The sequence below is a fragment of the Mytilus trossulus genome, chromosome 11 (assembly GCF_036588685.1).
Source record: "Mytilus trossulus isolate FHL-02 chromosome 11, PNRI_Mtr1.1.1.hap1, whole genome shotgun sequence".
NCBI lineage: Eukaryota > Metazoa > Mollusca > Bivalvia > Mytilida > Mytilidae > Mytilus > Mytilus trossulus.
In genome coordinates, this window is record NC_086383.1 from 64,246,532 (window position 1) to 64,262,378 (window position 15,847).

At 33.4% G+C, this 15,847-nt stretch overlaps 1 protein-coding gene across 1 annotated transcript; it reads left to right on the forward strand.

Annotated features, from left to right (window-relative positions):
• The first annotated feature begins 2,669 nt into the window (after positions 1 to 2,669).
• On the forward strand, positions 2,670 to 15,206 carry LOC134690238 (kinase D-interacting substrate of 220 kDa-like). Its single transcript, XM_063550215.1, has 7 exons — positions 2,670 to 2,675; positions 4,652 to 4,675; positions 5,443 to 5,526; positions 12,935 to 13,033; positions 13,684 to 13,782; positions 14,340 to 14,438; positions 15,066 to 15,206. The coding sequence occupies exons 1-7, from the start codon at positions 2,670 to 2,672 to the stop codon at positions 15,204 to 15,206; spliced, it is 552 nt and encodes a 183-aa protein (XP_063406285.1).
• Positions 15,207 to 15,847: the final 641 nt, after the last annotated feature.

Sequence of the window (15,847 nt, forward strand, 5' to 3'; positions counted from 1 at the left end):
ACTGAATATTAGCCTAAAAAGTAATGCGACTTGTTAAATCAATGGATTGGATAAAAACCATTTCAAAATTGAGTTAAAATTGCTATATTTTAACTGATTTTCTGCCTTTGTGAATACTTTTTTATTTAACGGCCGTTGTTGTCTTATTCTGTTTTTTGGTTTCTCGATATATCGCCTTATTGTTCGCTGGCTTATTGTTCGCTAGCTATTGTTCGCTAGCTTCTGCCTGGTTTTTTTCTATATAATTTTTATTTCTGCAAATAATATTTTGGTCAGGCTACATTTTTCATTTGCCTGGTCAGTTGTCCGGCACAAAATTCATACTTCTAAGAAGACTGGTCATATGATCATATTATTACATAAAAATTTGTAAATGAAAAATATATTCTGCGAAGCATTGTATTGTTATTTTTGAAGACCAGCTGTTTAACATATTAGAATATAGAGCATTCAATTCAAGACTTAGGTGCGAAGAGACATTTTTGAACGTTAAAAATATCATATAAATCGTGAGAAACATTAGAAAAGTTTTCATCAGAGGGCGGCGTACGCCATCTGCGTCTCCCTTGCTTGTGATAAGAATTTCTGTAAACAATTCCTGATACGATTTGTATATTATGTGCATAGGTTTCCCGCTTCATGTCCAAATAATTTTCCAGTTACGATTGACGGCTTGTGACAGAAATGACAATACCATACGGTTTTGGTCAAACATATACCAAGATGTATTCAAGGTTTTGTGACTAACCAAGGAAGTATGATATTATATTGTTAAAATAAGACGTACATTTTGAAAATATTGGTCCCATAGCCGGACAGCAAATCCACAGGTAGTCCAAATAATTATGACGTCTTGAAAGGCTATAAACTATTATATTCAAGACGTAAGCGTCAAAGAAAAAAAATATAATAGCCTTTCAAGACGTCATAATTATTTGGACTAATCCACAGGCACTTGTTTCTTTCCATTGGAAGGTCGGCTATCCATAAAAATAGAAGCTTCTATTTATAAGGATAGTCGACCTTCAAATGGATAGAAGCAAGTGCCTGTGAGCTAATCTCAGGTTGTCATAATGTAGCACAGGCACTTCACCACTTGTTTCTGTCAAGGGGGGTTTCTATCCACTTTCGTGAGAATGTGGATAGTTTTGATTGACAACTTATTGTGTCACGTAGTAAATGAGCATTCAGTACATGAATGTAAACAAGAGATTTCGGGAAACAAGTCAGCATATATAGAATACTGTTAAAATTGGTGGATTTGAAATAAAGAATATTTATTAAATTAATTTGTTTAAATGCAAAAAATAGATATTGTTAATGAAAAATTATTAATAAGTTGTCAATATATTAGTGTTGAAAATAAACCTGATATAGTCAAAATGCAGGCACTTCACTTGACCGCTAAGAAAACAACGTGTCAAAGGTTAACAGATCATAAATAATTCTGATAAAAACAATAAGTGTGCGATAAAGGCAATGTTGACGATTTCAATTCCTAATTAATTCATAAAACAAAAAGTTACCCGGGTCTCATGAAAAAAATTCCACACTGTTTTGAACTTGTGTGAACTTTGTGTTTACACCAATTATTTCAATATGTTTGTGCATGGTCAGGCCTACTTTCATGAAACTTTGTAGATAATTAGGACATAATATGTAGATGTGCATATCCTCTAGAAAATTTTATCAGTTGACTTTTGTAGGAGTTATTAGTCTTTAAAATTAGAAACTGGGTGAGATTTTGTTTGCCCAGTGACAGTGTGGGGGCGTGGGGTATGAGAGCGTGCTCACAAATGTCCTTCAGTAAAAGAGTTATCGTATGAATGATGACGAAACAGTTATCCCCAGTCCTAAGAACAAATAAATAAACAATTATAATTAGGTCTCCCAACAGCCTTCAAAATTGCTCAAAACCCATACCATATTATAATATCAAAATCTATAAAAAGCACTGATATGATAAAATGTGGAACAATTCAAAAGAGAAAATCAACAGCCTATTACAACAATGAAGAGGGGGGAATACAGCTACCAACAACAACCACTACACTACAGGTTCCTCGAAACGGACAGGAGATACAGCTACCAACAACAACCACTACACTACAGGTTCCTCGATACGGACAGGAGATACAGCTACCAACAACAACCACTACACTACAGGTTCCTCGATATTGACAGGGGATACAGCTACCAACAACAACCACTACAGTACAGGTTCCTCGATATGGACAGGAGATACAGCTACCAACAACAACCACTACACTACAGGTTCCTTGATATGGACAGGGGATACAGCTACCAACAACAACCACTACACTACAGGTTCCTCGATACGGACAGGAGATACAGCTACCAACAACAACCACTACACTACAGGTTCCTTGATATGGACAGGGGATACAGCTACCAACAACAACCACTACACTACAGGTTCCTCGATATGGACAGGGGATACAGCTACCAACAACAACCACTACACTACACTCCACTTTGGGGGGATACACCTACATGTACCAACAACAACCACTACACTTCAGGTTCCTCAACAGGCACATAATCAGATTGTAAACAGATCAATTATTTAATGTGATTGCCATCATGTCTTTGCTTATTTGTTGACAGTTTAGAGAGGCTTGAAAATTAATAGATTTAATATCGTCTTAATGCTGGTAAATAAAACTTTTGAAATTTTTAGGTCTGCGGAAGTGCAATTGATTGTCTTGTGTTTGATGGAAAAAAACACACCCTGTTTGTACAATACCTCATTTAGGTAAGTAATCAGATATACAAGCTTTTGAGTTTATTTTTTAGCTCAGCTGGCCTAAAAGGCCATGTGAGCTTTGGCCATCCCTTTGCCTTGGTCATCTGTCTTTCTTCCAGTGTAAACTTCTTCAGAGGTCTTCTCTGAAAACACCGGACCAAAAAGTGACCTAAATAAAAATGATAAGCATGTAAAGATTTATCTGCAACGAAAATTTCAAACCAATCGGACAACCCTATTTTGAGTTATTGCTGTGATCAGGAACATGGGGAAGGCCGAGAAATGGTGCATAGAGTGACAAATGATATTTTCAGGTTTGTATCTAAATGTTTAGATCTATTAAAATGAATTTCCGATCGTGTTTCATGTCGCTATATTTGTGTACATAACTGTGTCGTGTTCCCTCCAATGACAGGAGCACAACCTATATATTTTTGTGCCTTCTCTGGTGTTTTTCTTCATGTTAAGGATAGCAACGTGCGGTATATTTGATTACCGCAAAAATTAACCATCATCTATGATCTAAATTTTTAAAGTAAACAACTTAAATTTTGCGAAAGTTGGCTAGAACAGACGAGAATTTGTTTTTTAAAGTTATAACTTGGAGAAAAATCTGTCACCTTGTTTTATAGAGTTATTGTCCCTGAAAAATCATTTTTTGAAGTGTTTTGCTGTTATTGATAAACATGTAAGAGCTAGGTTACAAGTGTAAATTACAAAAATGATCAGTTGACAAGATTTTATTACTCTGAAAATGTTGAAAAAATATGTCAACCTGTGTTTTTGAGTTATTGCCCCTGAAAGATATATTTTCCCTTTTTTGCTTGTTATTTAAAAAAAAATAGGAGCTAGCTATAGGTTAAAAGTGTAAACTATAATACGATCCGAATGACAAGATCTTTTTACTCAGATTTTCCAGTTTTGGAGTTGTTGCCCCTGAAATATTGATTTTTACAGGTTTTTACCTGCGAGTTCTGTCCTCATGCCTGTCGGACAGTTTTCAATTGATCTTGACCTCATTTCACAGATGAGTGAACAAGGTTAAGTTTTTTGGTAAAGACCATATCTCAGAAATAAGCATTTGGTGCATGGAATGATTGTAAGGTGTACATGTCCAACTGCTAGGCGTCATCTGACCTTGACCTCATTTTCATGATTCATTGGTCATTATGAAGTTTTCCTTGTTAAGTTTGTTTCTCAAATACTATATGCAATAGGTCAACTATATTTGATCCATGGAATGATTGTAAGGTGTACATGTCTGTCTGACCGGGATCATCTGACCTTTACCTAATTTTCATGGTTCATTGGTCAATATATAATTTTAATGATTTGGTCTGTTTCTTGTATACTACTAGCAAAAGATCAACTATATTTGGTGTTTGGAATGATTGTAAGGTGTACATGTATCTCTGGCTTTGTTTATCTAACCTTGACCTTATTTTTGATTTGATCATATTAAGTTTATGTGATACTTGTAGTAAAACTTTATATTCAGGAATATCAACATAAATGGTCAGTAAAGTAGGCGAGAAATTTCAGCGTATGCACTCATGTTGCAGTTTTGGCTGTTAACTAAAAACCTATAGGAGTTAGGTAAAATATGTAAATTGCAAAAATTATCAGCAACACAAAGAGTTACCAGTATGGGCATATAAAAATTGTAGTTAGCAAACTAGCCATATTTTCACCAGGTGAGCGACACAAAATAGTGCAGAAAAGTTGACATAGTCTTTAAGATGCTAGTATTTCATGTATTTGGATTAGATTCATATCTAAAAATATATGGTCAGTAATTCGCAAGTCTATAAGGATCATGTATTTTAAACTGGCATTAACAATTATAACTCAATGATAACTACATAGTTTTTTTTCTATTTTTAGGTTATAATGGAAAATTGGAATAGGGTAAGATTTACTTTTTAAGTCCAATTGTCATATGCATGTGACCTTTTATTTCCATTTTCTTACCAAAAATACATGTATGAGATAATTTGTGTCTCTCAGACACCATAATATCTCAAGGAAAGTCCTACATTGACTTTGTTTTAATACAGTTATTTCAGAGTGGAGTGTGGAGGCATCACTTTGTCTAGCTTTCTTATTAGGTTACTGTCTCTTTATTTTAGCATCAACATCTCTTTTTATTCAGTCTACATATAATTTTACCATTAAGTAAGCATGGCTGTATTTCTACTATCTGATATAAAATTAGTAAGAAAATTATGAGAAATTACCCAGGGGACAACTAAAGGTGTTAATGAATAGACAAATACAACTCATATCACCAATAATATAACAATGCATAATGAATGAACCCGAACTTATCAAGTCATTTTCCAGTTTACTGGTGAAACAAAGAAAATATTTGTTTCTATAATGCAAAATACACAAATACTATCTTTTAAATCGATTTTCAGATTGTCATCATTTTGATGATATTTATATTGTAAATTAAACTGTCAACTGCTCGACACAATATGAAACCTCTGAACTCATTTGCTCTGCTCTCGTAAAAAAAGCTTGATAGTATGACCTATTTGAGGTGAAGATACCCACGATTTTTACAGTTATTTGCCATGTAGGAGAATAAATAATTATTGCCTTATTTAACAGCACTTTCATTCATTTTTCATTACAATCTATTAAATGTAAAATCTATGTTTTACTTACAGAAACTACTTACAGCTGTTGGGGATGGAGATGTAAAAGATGTGAAAATATGCCTAGAGAATAAAGCAGACATTGATTATCAAAATGTAAGTAAAATATGCTCATCAGGTACAGTAGTAACATCCAAATTAGTACTAGAGCAAAATAATTATGTACAGTAAAAAAACATACAACTATAGATAACTTCAGAACATAGTAGATCTTACTTAAATCACATAACTACATGTTACTTCAAAATACAGCAAATTGTAATAGAATAAAATACAATTACATGTTACTTCAAAATCTGATAGTTGAACATAAACAGTATAAAACACTGATAGAATGAAATACAGTTACATGTTACTTCAAAATCTGACGAACATAAACAGAATAAAACACTGATAGAATGAAATACAGTTACATGTTACTTCAAAATCTGACGAACATAAACAGTATAAAACACTGATAGAATGAAATACAGTTACACGTTACTTCAAAATCTGACGAACATAAACAGTATAAAACACTGATAGAATGAAATACAATTACACGTTACTTCAAAATCTGACAGTTGAACATAAACAGTATAAAACACTGATAGAATGAAATACAATTACACGTTACTTCAAAATCTGACAGTTGAACATAAACAGTATAAAACACTGATAGAATGAAATACAATTACACGTTACTTCAAAATCTGACAGTTGAACATAAACAGTATAAAACACTGATAGAATGAAATACAATTACACGTTACTTCAAAACCTGTCAGTTGAACATAAACAGTATAAAACATTGATAGAATGAAATACAGTTACACGTTACTTCAAAATCTGACGAACATAAACAGTATAAAACACTGATAGAATGAAATACAGTTACACGTTACTTCAAAATCTGACGAACATAAACAGTATAAAACACTGATAGAATGAAATACAGTTACACGTTACTTCAAAATCTGACGAACATAAACAGTATAAAACATTGATAGAATGAAATACAGTTACACGTTACTTCAAAATCTGACGAACATAAACAGTATAAAACACTGATAGAATGAAATACAGTTACACGTTACTTCAAAATGTGACGAACATAAACAGTATAAAGCACTGATAGAATGAAATACAGTTACACGTTACTTCAAAATCTGACGAACATAAACAGTATAAAACACTGATAGAATGAAATACAATTACACGTTACTTCAAAATCTGACAGTTGAACATAAACAGTATAAAACACTGATAGAATGAAATACAATTACACGTTACTTCAAAATCTGACAGTTGAACATAAACAGTATAAAACACTGATAGAATGAAATACAATTACACGTTACTTCAAAATCTGACAGTTGAACATAAACAGTATAAAACACTGATAGAATGAAATACAATTACACGTTACTTCAAAACCTGACGAACATAAACAGTATAAAACATGTACTTTAAATAACTTAAACGCAACTATAAGTCACTTCAAAACATGACAGTCAGAATTTTAACAGAATAAACACACAACTATATAAGTCACTTCAAAACACAAGAGCAAGAACTTAAACAACAAAACACACCTGTTAATCACTTCAAAACTTGATAGATAGAACATTAACCAAATAAAACACACAACTATAATTCACTTTAAAACATGACAGTAAGAACATAAGCAGAATAAAACACATGACTAAAAGTAACTTTAAAACATGACAGTAAGAACATGCATAAACAGAATAAAACACCCCAACTATAAGATACTTAAAAAATAACAATGTTAACACAACACTGAATGTTAAACATACCTGTAATCAAAGCACAACACTTAATGTGAAGCATATATGTAATCAAAGTAGAATGGTGTAAACTAGTTACTACTTTCCAACATTAATAAAAACAACACTCAAAGAACAACACTGAATGTGAAACATTCCTGTAATCAAAGAACAACACTGAATGTGAAACATTCCTGTAATCAAGAGAACAACACTGAATGTGAAACATTCCTGTAATCAAAGAACAACACTGAATGTGAAACATTCCTGTAATCAAAGCACATCACTATATTCCTGTAATCAAGAGAACAACACTGAATGTGAAACATTCCTGTAATCAAAGAACAACACTGAACGGGAAACATTCCTGTAATCAAAGCACATCACTATATTCCTGTAATCAAAAGAACAACACTGAATGTGAAACATTCCTGTAATCAAGAGAACAACACTGAATGTGAAACATTCCTGTAATCAAAAGAACAACACTGAATGTGAAACATTCCTGTAATCAAGAGAACAACACTGAATGTGAAACATTCCTGTAATCAAAAGAACAACACTGAAAGTGTAACATACATGTAATCAAAGAACAACACTGAATGTGAGACATTCCTGTAATCAAGAGAACAACACTGAATGTGAAACATTCCTGTAATCAAAGCACATCACTATATTCCTGTAATCAAAAGAACAACACTGAACGTGAAACATTCCTGTAATCAAAGCACATCACTATATTCCTGTAATCAAAAGAACAACACTGAATGTGAAACATTCCTGTAATCAAGAGAACAACACTGAATGTGAAACATTCCTATAATCAAAAGAACAACACTGAATGTGAAACATTCCTGTAATCAAAAGAACAACACTGAATGTGAAACATTCCTGTAATCAAAAGAACAACACTGAATGTGAAACATTCCTGTAATCTAAGAACAACACTGAATGTGAAACATTCCTGTAATCAAAAGAACAACACTGAATATGAAACATTCCTGTAATCAAGAGAACAACACTGAATGTGAAACATTCCTGTTATCAAAAGAACAACACTGAATGTGAAACATTCCTGTAATCAAAGCACATCACTATATTCCTGTAAACAAAAGAACAACACTGAATGTGGAACATTCCTGTAATCAAAGAACAACACTGAATGTGAAACATTCCTATAATCAAAGCACATCACTATATTCCTGTAAACAAAAGAACATGTAATTAAAAGAACAACACTGAATGTGAAACGTTCCTGTAATCAAGAGAACAACACTGAATGTGAAACATTCCTGTAATCAAAGCACATCACTATATTCCTGTAATCAAAATAACAACACTGAATGTGAAACATTCCTGTAATCAAAAGAACAACACTGAATGTGAAACATTCATGTAATCAAAAGAACAACACTGAATGTGAAACATTCCTGTAATCAAAGCACATGACTATGTCATACATGTAATCAAAGCACAACCCTGAATGTGTTACATACATGTAATCAAAGCACATCTCTGAATGTGACACATTCCTGTTATCAGAGCACATCACTAAATGTTAAACATACATGTAATCAAAGCACATCACTAAATGTTAAACATACCTGTAATCAAAGCACATCACTGAATGTGAAGCATATATGTAATCAAAGCACATCACTGAATGTGACACATTCTTGTAATCAAAGCACATCACTGAATGTGACACATTCCTGTAATCAAAGCACATCACTGAATGTGACACAAACCTGTAATCAAAGCACATCACTGAATGTGACACAAACCTGTAATCAAAGCACATCACTGAATGTGAAGCATATATGTAATCAAAGCACATCACTGAATGTGACACATTCTTGTAATCAAAGCACATCACTGAATGTGACACATTCTTGTAATCAAAGCACATCACTGAATGTGACACAAACCTGTAATCAAAGCACAACACTGAATGGGAAGCATTCCTGTAATCTAAACAACACTGAATGTGACACATTCCTGTAATAAAAGCACATCACTGAATATGAAACAAACCTGTAATCAAAGCATATCACTGAATGTTAAGGATTCCTGTAATAAAACCACATCACTGAAGGTGAATAAAATTGAGAACGGAAATGGGGAATATGTCAAAAAGACAACAACCCGACCAAATAAAAAACAACAGCAGAAGGTCACCAACAGGTCTTCAATGTAGCGAGAAATTCCCGCACCCGGAGGCGTCCTTCAGCTGGCCCCTAAACAAATATATACCAGTCCAGTGATAATGAACGTCATACTAATTTCCAAATTGTACACAAGAAACTAAAATTAAAATAATACAAGACTAACAAAGGCCAGAGGCTCCTGACTTGGGACAGGCGCAAAAATGCGGCGGGGTTAAACATGTTTGTGAGATCTCAACCCTCCCCCTATACCTCTAACCAATGTAAAAAAGTAAACTTGTAATCAGAGCACATCAATGAATGTGAAGCATACATGTAATCAAAGCACAACACTGAATGTGAAACAAACCTGTAATCAAAGCACATCACTGAATGTGACACAAACCTGTAATCCAAGCACATTGCTGAATATGACACATTCCTGTAATCAAAGCACTTAACTAAATGTAAAACATACCTGTTGTCAAAGCACATTACTGAATGTGAAACATACCTGTTATCAAAGCACATCACTGAATGTGTAGTATACATGTAATCAAAGCACAACACTAAATGTGAAACATATATGTAATCAAAGTACAACGGTGTAAACTAGTTACTACTTTCCAACATTAATAAAAACAACACTCAAAATAAGTTTGACTTTCTTGAAATTGTTATTATTTTTATAATTTATTTATATATAAGTGGGTATAAGTAATGTCTAAATATAGGATATTACAACAAACCATACCAACCACAAATACCTGACTGCTCCGAGTAAATAGACAAACCACACCAACCACAAATACCTGACTACTCCGAGTAAATAGACAAACCACACCAACCACAAATACCTGACTACTCCAAGTAAATAGACAAACCACACCAACCACAAATACCTGACTACTCCGAGTAAATAGACAAACCACACCAACCACAAACACCTGACTACTCCGAGTAAATAGACAAACCACACCAACCACCAACACCTGACTGCTCCGAGTAAATAGACAAACCACACCAACCACAAACACCTGACTACTCTGAGTAAATAGACAAACCACCCCAACCACAAACACCTGACTGCTCCGAGTAAATAGACAAACCACACCAACCACAAACACCTGACTACTCCGAGTAAATAGACAAACCACTCCAGCCACAAACTCCTGACTGCTCCGAGTTAATAAACAAACCACACCAACCACAAATACCTGACTACTCCGAGTAAGTAGACAAACCACACCAACCACAAATACCTGACTACTCAGAGTAAATAGACAAACTACACCAACCACAAACACCTGACTACTCCGAGTAAATAGACAAACCACACCAACCACAAACACCTGACTACTCCGAGTAAATAGACAAACCACACCAACCACAAACTCCTGACTACTCCGAGTTAATAAACAAACCACACCAACCACAAATACCTGACTACTCCGAGTAAATAGACAAACCACACCAACCACAAACACCTGACTACTCGGAGTAAATAGACAAACCACACCAATCACAAACACCTGACTACTCCAGGTAAATAGACAAACCACACCAACCACAAACTCCTGACTACTCCGAGTTAATAAACAAACCACACCAACCACAAATACCTGACTACTCCGAGTAAATAGACAAACCACACCAACCACAAACACCTGACTACTCGGAGTAAATAGACAAACCACACCAACCACAAACATGTGACTACTCCGAGTCAATAGACAAACCACACAAACCACAAACACCTGACTATTCGAGTAAATAGACAAACCACATCAACCACAAATATCTGACTACTTCGAGTAAATAGACAAACCACACCAAACACAAACACCTGACTACTTCGAGTAAATAGACAAACCACACAAACCACAAACACCTGACTATTCGAGTAAATAGACAAACCACACCAACCACAAACACCTGACTACTCAGATTAAATAGACAAACCACACCAACCACAAATACCTTACTACTCCAAGTAAATAGACAAACCACACCAACCACAAATACCTGACTACTCCGAGTAAATAGACAAACAACACCAACCACAAATACCTGACTGCTCCGAGTATATAGACAAACCACACCAACCACAAATACATGACTACTCCGAGTAAATAGACAAACCACACAAACCACAAATACCTGACTACTCCAAGTAAATAGACAAACCACACCAACCACAAATACCTGACTGCTCCGAGTAAATAAACAAACCACACCAACCACAAATACCTGATTACTTCGAGTAAATAGACAAACCACACCAACCACAAACACCTGACTACTCCGAGTAAGTAGACAAACCACACCAACCACAAACACCTGACTACTCCGAGTAAATAGACAAACCACACCAACCACAAATACCTGACTGCTCCGAGTAAATAGACAAACCACACCAACCACAAATACCTGATTACTTCGAGTAAATAGACAAACCACACCAACCACAAACACCTGACTACTCCGAGTAAGTAGACAAACCACACCAACCACAAACACCTGACTACTCCGAGTAAATAGACAAACCACACCAACCACAAATACCTGACTGCTCCGAGTATATAGACAAACCACACCAACCACAAATACCTGACTGCTCCGAGTAAATAGACAAACCACACCAACCACAATTACCTGACTACTCCGAGGAAATAGCCAAACCACACCAACCACAAATACCTGACTACTCTGAGTTAATAAACAAACAAATGCAACAACTAACAAGACATGGTCTGGGTACAGGCACAACATGTTAAACCATATTTGCTATGCACAGTCCACCTATCTTGACCATTCAGCATTGGTAATAAAAGTAAAACTCTAATAAATAAACCTGCAAAGTTCAACTGCCATAGGTCTGTATTGGAACTGATGCTGATATCATTATACTGATTCAACATTTAATCAAAATTCTGTTTTTAATCAGATAGTTTAAATGGGAAAATATGCATTCCTTTTTAATCATATTATTGTTCTAAATCAGAAAATATAACTTTTTTCATTTTTCTTTAAAAAATTATTTTATTTTAATAAATAATTATTTTGAATCTACACAAACTCATGTTGTTAATCATACAGGATTAATGAACAAATATTTGTAATAATTATATAAAGTTGGGTCTCATTTTACTCATATTATTGTTCTGAATCAGAGAATATAACTTTTTTACAAGTTAATTAAAAAAAAATATTTTATTAGAATGAATGATTTTAATGAATCTACACTAATTCCTGTTGTTAATCAGACAGTTTTAATTAACAAATATGTGTAATAATCATATAAAGTGGGGTCTCATTTTACTTGTTTTGTTCTACTGAATCCATTGATATAATTATTTCACACATTTCTTGAAAAAAATATTTTTTTAAGATATCAGGTTTAAAGGAAGTTTTGACATTTCACAACAAAACATGTTTATTTATTGTTTATATACAATATAAATACAAGTGTGACTGGTCATTGTATTCAGTTTTGACCACTGATTCATGTGATATATATTTTGTTTATATTTATAACACAACATTGTCCAGTTTATCAGACAAGTTTTGATGTCAGTTGTATTATTCCAGGATAATGGATGGACAGCATTAATGAGGGCTGCCAGTAGAGGAGAGCTGGAGGTCTGTAGACTCCTCATTGATAGAGGATGTAAGATCGACACCACAAATGTATGTTATCTACTTAGTCTGATCACATTACTATTAATCTACACAAAATCATGTTGTTAATTAGACAGGTTTAATGAACAAATATTTGTGATAATTATATCAAGTTTGGTCTCATTTTACTCATATTATTGTTCTGAAGCAGAAAATATAACTTTTTTACAAGTTTATTAAAAAATTTTTTTTTATTAGAATGAATGATTATACTGAATCTACACTAATTCCTGTTGTTAATTAGACAGGTTTAATGAACAAATATTTGTAATAATTATATCAAGTGTGATCTCATTTTACTCATAGCATTGTTCTGAGTCAGAAAATATAACTTTTTTACAAGTTTATCAAATATTTGTACTAATCATATAAAGTGGGGTCTCATTTTACTTGTTTTGTTCTACTGAATCCATTGATATAATTATTTCACACATTTCTTGAAAAAAATTTTTTTTTAAGATATCAGGTTTAATGGAAGTTTTGACATTTCGCAACAAAACATGTTTATTTGTTGTTTATGTACAATATAAATACAAGTGTGACTGGTCATTTTATTCAGTTTTGACCACTGATTCATGTGATATATATTTTGTTTATATTTATTACACAACATTGTCCAGTTTATCAGACAAGTTTTGATGTCAGTTGTATTATTCCAGGGTAGAGGATGGACAGCATTAATGTGGGCTGCCAGGGTTGGACAACCGGAGGTCTGTAGACTCCTCATTGATACAGGATGTAAGATCGACACCACAGGAGTATGTATCTACTTAGTCTGATCACATTACTATTAATCTACACTAAGTCATGTTGTTAATTAGACAGATTTAATGAACAAATATTTGTAAGAATCATATAAAGTGGGGTCTCATTTTACTCATATTATTGTTCTGAATCAGAAAATATAACTTTTTTACAAGTTTATTAAAAAAAAATATTTTATTAGAATGAATGATTTTACTGATTCTACACTAAATCCTGTTGTTAATTAGACAGGTTTTATAAACAAATATTTGTAAGAATTATATAAAGTGGGGTCTCATTTTACTAGTTTTGTTCTACTGAATCCATTGATATAATTATTTCACACATTTCTTGAAATTATTTTTTTTAAGATATCAGGTTTAATGGAAGTTTTGACATTTCACAACAAAACATGTTTATTTATAGTTTATATACAATATAAATACAAGTGTGACTGGTCATTTTATTGAGTTTTGACCACTGATTCATGTGATATATATTTTGTTTATATTTATTACACAACATTGTCCAGTTTATCAGACAAGTTTTGATGTCAGTTGTATTATTCCAGAGTAGTGGAGAGACAGCATTAATGATGGCTGCCAGGGATGGATACCTGGAGATCTGTAGACTCCTCATTGATACAGGATGTAAGATCGACATCACAGATGTATGCTATCTACTTAGTCTGATCACATTACTATTAATCTACACTAAATCATGTTGTTAATTAGACAGGTTTAATGAACAAATATGTGTAATAATTATATAAAGTGGGGTCTCATTTTACTCATATTATTGTTCTGAAGCAGAAAATATAACTTTTTTTCATGTCTGTTTAAAAAAGTTATTTTATTAGAATGAACAATTATACTGAATCTACACTAATTCCTGTTGTTTATTAGACAGTTTTAATGAACAAATATTTGTAAGAATCATATAAAGTGGGGTCTCATTTTACTTGTTTTGTATTACTGAATCCATTGATATAATTATTTCACACATTTCTCGAAAAAAATATTTTTTTAAGATATCAGGTTTATTGGAAGTTTTGACATTTCACAACAGAACATGTTTATTTATTGTTTATATACAATATAAATACAAGTGTGACTGGTCATTGTATTCAGTTTTGACCACTGATTCATGTGATCTATATTTTGTTTATATTTATTACACAACAATGTCCAGTTTATCAGACAAGTTTTAATGTCAGTTGAAGGATATGTTGTATATTATTGATATTGATAACAAAGTATTGTACATTATAGTTACATGTTATTTGGTTATATTATAGAACCGTGGATACACAGCTTTACATTTCGCTGCTCAGGAGGGATATCTACAGATCACAAGATGTCTGGTAGAAAGAGGTGCCAGTCCCTTGGTTACAACACATAAGGTAATATTTGATAGTATATGCCCAGTGTTCAATTAATTTATGGATCACTTAGATGATGTGTAAAATCTGTTTGGTACAATATTTCTATTGTTATAGATGTTAACCAAGATACAACACATATCTTAGTGATATTTCTGGCAAATTTGAGATAAGATGATTTATTATGGACCTGTCTAGATGCATATAGATTCTACCACTGTCTCGAGTGTAATACGATATTTATCCACTCGAGACAGTTAAATGTTCAAATTTAAACGCGAGGCTTTAAATATTTAGAATTTAACTGTCGATGCTACGAGTGAGCATACTGGTGCAGTAATGTGATTTTGACATTCTTTTTTAGCTCACCTGGCCCGAAGGGCCAAGTGAGCTTTTCTCATCATTTGGCGTCCGTCGTCCGTCGTCGTCCGTCATCGTTAACTTTTACAAAAATCTTCTCCTCTGAAACTACTGGGCCAAATCAAACCAAACTTGGCCACAAGCATCATTGGGGTATCTAGTTTAAAAAATGTGTGGCATGACCCGGTCATCTAACCAAGATGGCCGCCACGGCTAAAAATAGAACATAGGGGTTAAATGCAGTTTTTGGCTTATAACTCAAAAACCAAAGCATTTAGAGGAAATCTGACATGGGGGTAAAAATGTTTATCAGGTCAAGATCTATCTGCCCTGAAATT